Raw genomic sequence first — 12,143 nt, 5'->3', positions numbered from 1 at the left:
TAGGATGCCTCCTAAAAGCTGCAAGTGTGTGCGTGCCTACGTCCACTGATACACACACATACACACACATATACGTTTATGTATTTGTGTGCAAAGTCAATATATACCTACAGGCACCAAAGAGATAGATATAAGAACTTTCCTTTGAGAAATGACAGCAATTTGGGGTGCCTATCTTGAGATTCATCGAAGTGGCCGGAGTTTCAGATTGTGCAGAGTACCCAGCCCAGGTAATGCCTTCCAAAGGGCATAGCTCCAGCTGACAGTATCTCAAGCAGGACAGTCTCACACTTGGGCTCCAACAGTGTCACTTTGGAAAACCCCAGGAAAATTTGAAATGTACATGCTTGATTTCAGGTAGCCTGAAAATAATTCTTTAGCCTGGGGGCCTGAATTGATTTATGTCTATGATTCTCTTTAGTATACCATTTCTAATAAAATAGATAAAATGACAAGAGGTGAACCTCACCAACAAGCACTGGAAGACTGCTCAGTATCAATAAAGTATATTGCTAGCCAACCACCCAATTAATTGCAGATAACTTGAGGAAAGGCAATGCTAAAAACAGGGGATGCTTTCTTTCATGCTGAAATGCGGCATATAATATTATTTGTACATCTCATTCACATGAATGGGATGACTTTTACTCTTAATGAACACTTGGGGAGCGGTAGGCCCATCACAGAGCAGAAAGCTATTTCTGCAGTTCTTGCATTATCTGTGGTCACCTGAGAGCAAGGCAGCACCAGCAGCAGAGAAGTCTGTGAGCCAAGGCTTTTGTAGGGCTCTTGATGGTGCGAATGACTAAACAAAGATATAAAATAGGCTGTAGGAGAAAGCTATTTCCTAATCAATTACCTGGCGTGCTTTTTGAATAACAAGAGAAAGAAATTAGTCATGCTAAGAAAACAAGAGGCTTAACAAATGGTAACAAACCTTGGTATAAAGATTAACCTTTGATCTGTAAATATAATGTGTGAAATTCCATCATTTTTCTAAGTATGAAGCTAGTTTAATAATTACTGTGGCCCAAAAAATCAAAACAAAACAGCTAGCTATTCCAAGACCATATAAAAGCACAGGTCTTGCTCTATTACCATGGGGCATGCAGCTTCTATTATCAGTGCTACCGGACAAATGGCACACTAACCTCACAGGAGCCCTGAGACAGAGCCATGTCTAGAAGGAAAACACGTTTAAGAAGTAATATAAGAATGCATACTTTCACTCCAAAACATCTGACAAAGCACAGGCCACTAGGCATCCTAAAGCCTGCAATTCATTCAAGCGATGCTTTGATTGCATATGTCTACCTGCTTTCTATGAGCAAGGGTAAGGTAGAACCAGTAGGACTGGACTCTACAAACAAAAAAGCCTGCTAGAAAAGCACTGAAAGGAAAGAAATACAGCCTTCCACGGTGGGGAATCACATCTGTCATGAGACAAAGAGGGATCCTGGCAACAGCAAAAGACACCTGCACTAATAAAGTTTTCTAGACCAGCACCAGTTGTCTTTCTCCCATCCGTAAAGAGGATAATAACCCAACTCCCTCTCTTCACTTTGTTCTGAGGATAGAGTTGCCAATACTTGTACAAGTTCATGAAGATGTTTGCATGGAAGACCTCAGGAACATGTTCCATGAAGATATTCTGAACAATGTGCTTGTATGGAGCACGCGGGGCATCAGCATTTTTCAAAGGCTGGGAAAAAAGTCTTAGTCAGTTTTGGGAAACATGACGTAATGTGTCTACCTCAGGGAACAAACGGCTGCCTCAGATAAACTGAGAGTCTGATTTGTGTTCTAGGATTATGTGGGATTAGTCTCACTGACACGGGAGATCTCATGTTCCTAGGTGATGCTTCAGTAGTCGCTGTCTGATGCTAACAGCCCTAATTTAGTAAAACACTGCAGTCCAAGCCTTTCTGAGACAGATCTCATGCTAACAAATGTGGCAGTGTATGAGGAAACCTTCAAATTATGGTCTTTCTGATGGAGATGCCAGTGTTACGAATCTTCCGCAGGTCCATCTACCATTTTTTGGGCAGCTGTGTCAATGGGCATTTCTCATTTGCTTTTAGAATGCAGATGGGTAAGCAATTTACATTCAATTTCACACCAAGCCTCCCAGCCTTCCCCCAAAAAACCAAACCAAAAGCCGGTTCTGTCCCTTCGCTTGTCCCTCCGCCTGTGATGCTGAAACAGCAGCACTGAGTAGGGTATGTGCCTTCTGCAATCTCAGTTCCTTACAGCTGTGGACCAATGAGGAGATTGTGTTTGACAAAAGTGGGAAAATTTGGCTATGGAGATTGTTTTGGGGGACATACAGTGCCCAGGGGCTGGGGGAAAAGACTTCTGTCCTTTCCGTTGATTTTTTAGGCTAGTGAGAAACTCTCAGCTGTTACTACAAACACACTAAGAGGAGATCCATCTTGCGTTGTGTATTTGCACACAGCGTTTTGTTCCATGACTGGAGCTCTTAGGTACCACAGTAATGCAGACAAACAAAACAAGAACTATAATAGCAATAGGCAGGACAGTCAATCCTCATAATACCCTGACAGCGTTCGTGGAAACTAGAAAGAACAGAACAAACATTGGCTTGGTTGACATTTTACAGCTTGGATTAAATTACTGAAAAGGTGATTCTTAAAGCTACTTTGTTGTATGCTATATTTTAATAAGTAAAAAATAAAAGAAAAAAATGGGGAAGAAGAGCATTACCTTCAAGATGGGGAAAAATTATTTCTGTGCTTGCTTTACAATCTTTCAGGGGGCAATTAAGCAGGCTCAAAAAAATGGCCATTAAAAGAAATCCCTGATGCTAAAACTACATTATCTATACTGATGAAAGTGGCAATTTTGTCCATGATCTTATTCTGTCTATATTTGAGCTCTTAAGTGTGAGCAATCACCTTAATGAATCTAATTTTTTTTTTCTTTTTCTTGTAAAAAATTCTATGTATAGCATCATAAAACAATCACCAACGTGTCTGAAAGTCACCACTGAAGCTGGAGTGCAAGTCTGCTGTAACCAGTCCTTCCAGTGCCACAAAGGCACCCACTGATCCCGCTGAAACCATTGGGAGATAGAGTTCCTCAGGGCATCTAAAATTAAGCTGTAAGTATAGGTAGTTTAGTGCCTAAAAATCAAGGCACTCATAGGGTTTTGTCCAAACCTGAACATTTGACTGCAGGTACATTTTTCTAGTTCACTACTGCTGAAACGATGAGAAACGTATCATTGAGCAAACGTGTCAGGGAAGGAAAAGCTCCACTCAGTCATCATATCTTTCCTCCATCAATGCAGATTATACATTCTACATAGTACATGTGCTGCTCTTCCCCAGACATGTTTAAAATCTGCTTAGGAGACTTCCAGAACCTCATAAAAATCCCAATACCAGGAATTTCTCTTGGGATTCCCTTATTAGCATTTATTTTCAAAAATATATTTTATCCCATTATTTCCAGCCACAAGCACTTGTATCATTCAAAATAACGACACTCCATTACACTCCTATTTATTCTCTCCAGGTATTTATGAGAATGTCTGGAGAAAGCTAGACACAGTCTCCTCAGCCTCCTAAAACTTTGTTATTTTTCTGTCAATTCCCCCTCTGCTCAGTCTTCAACATCGCTCACACAGGTGGTGCCTGCTGCTGAGCACAGAACCGCAGGTGTGATTTTTCCAGAACAGTAAGGTAATTACCATCTCTTTGCCCCATGATGCACCAATGCTGTACATCCAAAATTGTATACGCTTCGGCTGCAATAGCTTTCCTCTCCAACTCAGCATATCCCAAATGTGCCACTCTCTAGACGCTGCTACATCTGATGCCTTTCAGCCTTTTATGCTTTCCAGATTTCCTTCTCTCACTGAACAAGTATCTTCTAAATTACCTTCTCCAGTTAATTGCCTCAACTCTCCAATTTACACCTCTCAGTATTTGGCAAGAATCCTACTTCCCTGCCAGTATTCCCTTCCCTCCTTTGTCCTACCTGTAAATTATTTCCTTGTTCTTCCTAACCGCCTGACTTTATTAATCCATTTTGTTTTCTATTTCTGAACTCCCCCTCCTTTCTCTAAAAGACTCCTCAGACTCAATATACTAATATATTCTACTTCGGTTTCTTGCAGACTTCACTGCACCCAATACGGTTTCATCGACGCACACCTTCACGCAGTGCCTTTGGAAACGATGCATTTTTTCTTCTGCAGGTTTGGACTGGAGAGAAGAAGCAGAGACTCCTGCACCACCACTATGAGATGGAGACCAAAGTGGATTCATGACCCTGCTGCCCTTTCCATGCTGGCACATTTGAACATTTTCTCCTGCTCCACCTCATGGACCCAACTTTTAAATCTCCATTAAGCTGCTTTCCTGAAATTTAACATCTTTCTACCAGCACAGTCTCTTTACCTTCCACATCTAAAATTCACCATTAATGGTGAGTCTCTAGGGCCTTAATCAACCTGTTAACACTGGCTGTGTACAAATCCAAGCCAGTCCAAAATCAAGTAATCATTATCCAGTATAGTCAAAGTAGGTGCTTTTTCAAGAGTTATTTCTTTCTGGGCAGGAACTGACCAAAACTATAACAAGAGCACTGCAGATGTCAAGTACTAAGGTCTGTTGGCAGAGACCTGTGGGCAAGGCTACAATTTTCTACAGTCTTCCAACCTCATTACCTGTGGCAGTAAGCAAGAAAAAAAAACCAGCCACAAGTCACAGGAATAAAAAAATCAGCAACAGGTGAGCAAGGAATGATAAGAGAGAAGCATTGAGCTTCATCTGAGACCCTATAACATGCAGATAGCCAAAAAAAGTTTGATTTTGACAAAAACTAAAAAAAATAAGAAAAAGTGAAAGACATTTCTTTTGGAGCCTGAGCTCTGCCTCTCCTTACAGAGGGCTCTGATAGCTGGGGACCATTTACCCACAAGTGCACACACGCTCAATTTGTGTTCCATAAGCCCTTCAAAAATGTTGATCTGATCTGGGTAAATGCTGTTATTTTTGCCTTCGCTGGAAGCAGAAATCTTGCGATCACTGCAATATTCTAATCCTGCCTAGAAATTCTACTTTTAAAGCAGACAAAGGTAATAAAATATCTGTACCCATTCACATCTCTGCCCTGCACAGTGATTTTACTTATTTTACTTCAAGAAACAGCAGGGATTAACTGGAAAATACAGAAGTAGGGCAATGCAAACAGCCCCAGCCCGTATTCCCTGTTCTTCTCTACTGAAATGCATGAAACAGTTTTACGCCTTAATGTGGTTCATCTTTCTCATTAATAAAAGATGAAAATGCATCTCTGCATTATTTAATACAGTCTATATATCCAACTCCTGCACATGCTTCAAAAGGCTCTTCAGTTCCTGCCCTCTCCAGAGCAGCATTCAGGTAACTCAGTCAAAAAGGTCCCAGGCAGCAAAGGCTGCAGGGCCACGGCAGCTTTACATTTATGTCTAACTTGTCCTTAAAAACATCCAGCGAAGGATGTTGCGGCATGCCTGGGCAGCCTCCTCCCCTCCTCACATATCTGCATAAGAAGTTTTTCTTAATTTTGCTTTTAAAATTCCCTGCAAATAGAGACAGGTTCTTCTCTGTGGATGTGAAGAACATCTGAGCACTGCCCTTGTAGTGTACTCCCTAACACCTGCCCTCTACTTCATTGCAAGAAAGTATGAGAAATGTTTTGTGTTGCTCCTGGTTTCTCTTCAGGGCTGTCACGCTATCATAACTTTTTTACTGATGTAACATGGCACAAGATGAAAACTGGGCCTTTCATCTTACACCATCACACACCCTCTGAAGTCCTGGCTTAGGAGGACATCTTTCATATCAGGCCCTGGAAACATTTACCTTGAGGTTAACCTTTTATACCTTGCAGTGGTTAGCTTTTTGCTGGGCCCGCACAAGCCTTTTTGCTTCTTCCACAGATAAAAAAATTGTTGCCCTCCCTTTAACATCGCATTTTGCGCCCTGAGAAAATCAAGGCTGCGCCTTGCCTCGTTGCCAGCCAGCTGCTCCCAAAGCTTGCTACGCTGCAGAGGAGCGGCTGAGCTGGTCCTCCAAGTGGCCATCCCAGCCTCTTCGGTAGGAGGCTGCACAAAGCCCTGCAGGAGCTCAGCTGGACCTACACCCGCTTCTTGCCCCAAAGCAAGATAAAGCAAAAGAGCTGATGAGAGGTGTCCTACCTGCGGGGATGCACTGGCCTGGGGTTCTTGTGGTGCTCAGGACTGTTCCCATCTGCTTCACCAGACACTAATGTTGTCTTTGATTTTTGCTACTTGCTTTGTCTATTGTTGTATAAGATGTTCTTTTATTCCCTACCCTCTTGCACAGGTCTGTCCCTTCATACAAATCCTGATTTTTCTGTCTGCAGGTACAGAATTTAGCTTAAGTGCATAATTAAGATGTCCATCCTTGACTTAAAACCCCTATACAGATCACATGAAAAATAGACGCTGAAAATTTCCTAAGTCTGCAGGATTTACAGCCAAGATAACTAAGCATAGTCGCCCAAGTTATGACTTTTAATCAAAATGAATGCAAATATCACAAAGCACATAGACCTTCCCTATGCAAAGGTACACTGGTAAATAGGGGTTTAGAGACAGAGTTAAGGTTAGTGGGGATAGACCCTCATATTTCCATGAAACACAATAATGAATAAATAACTTCAAAATGATCATACTTTAAAATTATCTAACTGAATCCACTTTGCTGGATTGTTATTTTTAAAACCAACCTTTTAATTCCCCTCTTCCCTTTCAAGTTATGACCAGTTATTTACAGCCCAAGCTCTGGCTTCAGTTAATTGTTTTGTCCAGAAATACTAATTAGCACCAGCAATTTCCACCGATGTCATTACCACAACAAATCTTAAGGAAGAGCCTAGAAACGTGTTTCTTCTTCTTTTTCAGAGGCACATACAGCTTTCAGAGCGACCTTCTCACACTGAGTTCATATTGACTCAGATATCCTTCATTCCTCTATATAAGCATTTCTAAATCACAGAAATGACATCAAAGAAACCATAAGGGTCTGACTTTTATCACCAAAATAAATTCTGATTTAATGGACTCTTTGCAATACTTAGGCACAATAGGATACATGATTAGAGCATAGTAGAGTTAACAGTATACCCATCGTGCCTTGTTAACTGAGGATGCATGGTATACTCCCACTTAAAATTTGAACTTTGTAGCTTTTATGGGTTTAATTTAGACCCTTGGGGCTACATATGCATTGAAGATTGGACACATAACATCTGTTACTGTTAAAAGTGGCTGCACACACAATCATTGATGTTTAACACAGAAAAGTAGCTATTTCTAATTTCATTTCTGATTACTATAGCTTTTGTTTCAAAAAAACCCTAGCCCACAGTAACTAAAATGTCCTGAAAATGACAAATGTTTGATTTTTGCTCTAATGGCATGACTCTGAAAGAAGCAGAGAAAAGCACACCTAAGCACATGGGAATTGGACTGAAACCAGTAGGGCTACTTATACCCACCAGGATAAGGATGTGTTCAAATGCTTTTCTGGATTGGGACCAGAATCCGGTAGAATCAACCCCTAAGACCTAATTTTGAGTGCAGACATGCACACAGATTTTAGGTGGGTTTGGTAAGAGAGACTGTTATTAAATTTGTTTGACAGATCCCTATTTAAGATGCAGATTTTACACACCAGATGCCTGCCTGAAGCTGAATATTTCAGGGGGGGGAAAAAAAAATCAAACAAACTGGTTGGATCATTTCTAAGAAAATACATAATTTGATCTGACATAACCTAACTTCTGAGGTTTTTAATTTGCAAACTTAAACTGTACCCCCTCATACTTCTTAGCAGCTCCATAAGTAAAATACAGAGGGAGATACCTTAGTCTCTTATTTGTGCTATGGGTATATCATATGTATGTTCATGCCATAGGTTGAAAGCCTGCACTGTTTTAAAATGTAAATGTATTTTTAGTTATTAAATTAAATTCTAGGAGTAAAAATACTTTTTAGATTTATATATACAAATTTGATCTCCAAATTTATATATATATATTCACTGTCCCTTGTTAAGAACAAGCCAAAACCATCTCCTTTATATAACATTCATTCATTAAGCCTAAAAATGCCTGGTGTTGCCTGATGCAAATAATACAAACAAACCTATGAAATGTGTTTTTTAATTAAAAGCCCATTTTGTGATCTGGCAATGTGAAATAAATGGCTATCAGACTGTTAAGTCTGACAATACTGAATTGGCTCTTTGTCTATGGCACAGATTTCACACTTATCTGCATGCTTAAGTGATGCACTGGACAGAAACTAAATGACAGTCAACCTTCCAAAACAAAGCCACAGGGGACTTGGACGAATGCTTGGTATATCAGGGGGTTCGCTCTAATAAGATGCTACATCAGAATAACGAAGAACTATCCCATTTGCATTCAACAGAAATAGGCAGTATTTCTGTGGCAATTACTTCACACAAGTCAATGTTCTGGTATCTTTAAAAAAGCCTGCAAAATCCAGCAAATGATGAGAAAGGCGAACTGTATGCAGGTCAGCCTTACGCAAGGGTCTGCGTAATTTGGCTAACTATCAATGAAAGAACTCTTTTTTTTTTGCTGCTAGATCTGCCCAAAATGGGTTTGTTACAGGCAGAGTTTGTTCCAATGAACTTGGGCTGCAGTGCAAACTTAAGTATGATGTCTTGAAAGGCAGAGTGTGATTTTTTGGTCATGGCAATGGCGCTTTTGACTCAAGTTGGAGGAGGAGCAGCAGACCCTCTGTCAATGCCACTGTCAGGCTCGGTTGGTAACTGCATACACTCGCTCAATAGACAGGCAACTGCTGTGGCAACAATAAATGCTTCACCTTGCCGTGCATGAGAAGGCGTATGGTAAGCGTGACATTGAGACCTCCTTCAGTCACTTTTGTGTCCTTCGTGTTCATCCTGGCCTTGTGTCTTCAATACTTGAAAGCAGCTTCGTTTTTCTTTTTTTTCTCTATTCACTTAATCAACCTATGACAGAGAGAGAGAAGAAGAAAAAGTACCATTGAGTGGTTGAAGCTACTCTGAACTGAGAATATCATGTTGTACAAACCAATTAACATTTCTCCCTTTGATTTTCTGGACTATGGTTTAGTGCTGAAAAGGCTCCTTTGATTTTTATCTCTCCCCAACCAACTCTTTAGCCCTTCACCAATTACAAGATAAACTCCTTTTTGAAACCTTAAAAATTCTTTTAACTTCCTGTATTTCAAAGCTGAAAGTACAGAGCACAACAGAGTGAATTACAATGTTTTCTTCTGAACAGCACTTTCGCTCTGTTATATGCAATGTATGTATATATGTGTGTATATGCAACATATATATGCATATACACGTGCCTGGTGCTGTTTTAATTTGTCTCCCTGTTACTACCTCTTTCTCTTTTTTTTTTTTTTTTTTGCTCTCGCAGAAGAGATATTTTTGTTTTCTCTTCAGCTAGAGAGAAATTAATTCTGAGCCTAAACGCTGATCCCTGCCAGCAACAGCGGATGACACATTATCAAAGACATCTGAGTAACTAAGAGCCACTTGCTGCTGTAAATCTGGGCACTGTCTGACTTTGTTTTTGTCTACCAGGCCCAGAGGTGGCTCAGTCCCTCAAAGGCCAAAGCTGAGCTTCAGCCCTAAGTAGAAGGAAGGTTTTTCTTAATTCCTAATGACAAATTGCAGATTTTCAGTCATTTACAAAGCCATAAATATCCTAAAATGCTAAAGAAAGCTGCAAGGGCTGGCTTTGAAGGGGTAAACAAGATGTATTATGAGTTTATTAATGCAAGGACATTTATCAGTACAAACAAAAATGGGGGCAGGAAGGAATATTACCAAAGGCAGGCAATAATAGAAAAACCTTAGAGATTCCTTATTCATTTTTGTCCTTTTCAGGCCTATCCTATAGACCATAAACCCTTAAACAGACATCATGCCTCTCAGTAACCATCTCTTATTAATGACAACCCTATTAGCTTCGCATCCTGGCGCTTCCCAAAAATTTGGCTGGCCTGGGGACTGGCTAATGCGCACCCCTAGGGACACCCATTTTGTGGCTCAGAGCATACAGCAGTGTCTCACCGGGATGGCAGGCTATTGTCCCCTTGCGGAGACTGCTCAGGCATGGGACCAAACTACTGGAGAGACCTACAAAATCATTCCCCTAAAAACGCCAAAGGTAGGATCACGCAGACTGTTTCATCAACTGATTAAGCTCCATCTTAAGAGCCACTAAGCACTGACATAGTAGACCAAAGTAAAGCCCATCTTAGTTGAGCAAGCTATGTGTGAGAGAAGTCAACAGCAATGCTTGAAGAAAGAGCACAAGAAACATGTATGGAGTCATCCCTGATAGACTTGCTGAGCTGCCAGCAATCAGCGATTCAGAGTCTTCTGGGAGACTGCATCCAGACCAGCATTTTCAATAGCCATTGATGGACCACTCCTCCATGAATTTGTCTAATGCCTTCTTGAATCCATGCATCTGGTCTCCAAAAGTTCTGGTCTCACAGATTAATTATTAGTGTGGGAAAAAGTGCTCCACTTTATCTGGTTTAAATCTTCTGATTGTCATTTCCCCTTGTTACACATTTTGCCCTCTCTGTATTAGCTGAAGACCATCCCAGAAAGTCACTCCTCTGATGGCTGGTGCTTCTCGCTTCAGCCTGAGCCTGTGAGTAGCCAAGCCACTCCTGATGCTTTTGCTGCTGGGTAATGCACTGGAAGATGCAGAGTTTTCTCTCAAGCCTCTGCAGGACTACTTAGGACCACAGATAGCTTCTGTGCCTTCGGCGACTGAGAGAATAAGAGGCAGACATGCTTGAGGAGAGGTGAAAAGAAAGAGGGAGAAAGAGCAACTTAAACTCCTCCTTCCTAAAAGCAAGGTCATTAGTCACTACCACAGAGCAGCTCCCGCCTACCTGCTCCATTGCCAGGGCTGCTTTTCCCTAACCCAGCATGGACTCATGGTATTTGATACCATGTGCTCTGCCACCCAGACATCAGCCACTGAAATAAATCCCATTTATTCCACATTGCTAGGCTTATCGCTTACATTATATATCACCTATCCAGATGGAGAAAAGCAGAAGAAAAGCAAGGTGCCTGGGTGAGAAGGCAGAAAACAGAAGCAGCCTGTCCATGCCCCTGATGCACCATGCGTGCAAGAGGGTGAGAGGAAAATGCCCCAAGGCAGACGGTAGGAAATGACAGAGAAAGGTATGGGGCTGTATTCTGCTTCTTTAAGGTTAGACCAGGACTCACAGTAAAATCTGCGAGTGGGTGACCACAACAGTCCCTTCTGACAAGTGCAGAGGGAGGAGCAGAGGAGGAGAGTGTGGTTGTTCCCAGACTAAGGAAGGGAATGGTCCATGGTGCTCACCTGCTCCTTGCTGCTTGCTGAGGGAAATGTTCTGGCTCTGACAGCCCAAACAATTTCTGCTCAGCTCTGTCAAAACCCTCCCCCTCGAAACACTTAGCAGGAGCACTTTGATACATAAACAGTAGAATACATCTTGGCATTCTGGACTTTACGGGAGCAGTACCGGCCATCTGAGATCTCTAGAAATCCGTGGGACCTTAGGGCATGCTTGGAAGATTTCACATAATGGATGTGTTTCAAGTAGAAGCAATGTATTTAAGACCTTCTGTGGACCAAAATTTAGTGATGAAGGTACAGCTATGTTTCTAATGAAATGTATTCCCATGTGGGAAAAATAATCCCAGACTGGATACAGGTTTACAGTTGCCATGGCCTTTAACTGCTGTGATGCTACACCAGTATGCTCACTTTGGGAAAAATCTTGGAGGAAAGCCTTTTCCCAGACAACAAACCAACTCCCATCCAAGCCTGACCTTTTCCAGATAAAACCTGAAAAAACCCTGTATTTTTAGCTAACACCTTTTAGGTTCTTTTTAAAAACAGAGGTTAAAAATGAAATTCCACCACAAACATTGTTAAAAACATCACCGCCATCTAATTTTTTTGAAGGATTTTGTCTTTGCCCCTCCTCCCAACAAGCTCAAACTCTGGCACCTGGTACCGAGAAGCAGAACAGATGTCTGGGGGAGGGCTGAGAGCGTGTG

The 12,143-nt window shown here is 41.4% G+C and overlaps 1 protein-coding gene across 3 annotated transcripts in view; it reads right to left on the bottom strand.

The window, feature by feature from the left end:
• LOC142405940 (poly(rC)-binding protein 3-like) overlaps positions 1–12,143 on the bottom strand; it is a 558,846-nt gene that overhangs the window by 57,652 nt on the left and 489,051 nt on the right. For all 3 annotated transcript variants that reach the window (XM_075494153.1, XM_075494154.1, XM_075494155.1), the window contains exon 5: positions 8,894–9,041. In XM_075494153.1, the coding sequence (XP_075350268.1) occupies positions 8,894–8,971 (78 nt within the window). In that variant the 5' untranslated portion in view covers positions 8,972–9,041. The remainder of the gene's footprint in view (positions 1–8,893; positions 9,042–12,143) is intronic.

Source organism: Mycteria americana, chromosome 2, assembly GCF_035582795.1.
Source record: "Mycteria americana isolate JAX WOST 10 ecotype Jacksonville Zoo and Gardens chromosome 2, USCA_MyAme_1.0, whole genome shotgun sequence".
NCBI classification, from domain to species: Eukaryota; Metazoa; Chordata; class Aves; order Ciconiiformes; family Ciconiidae; genus Mycteria; species Mycteria americana.
The sequence above is the reverse complement of the archived record's forward strand: the minus strand, read 5'-3'. Positions and strand labels throughout refer to the sequence as shown.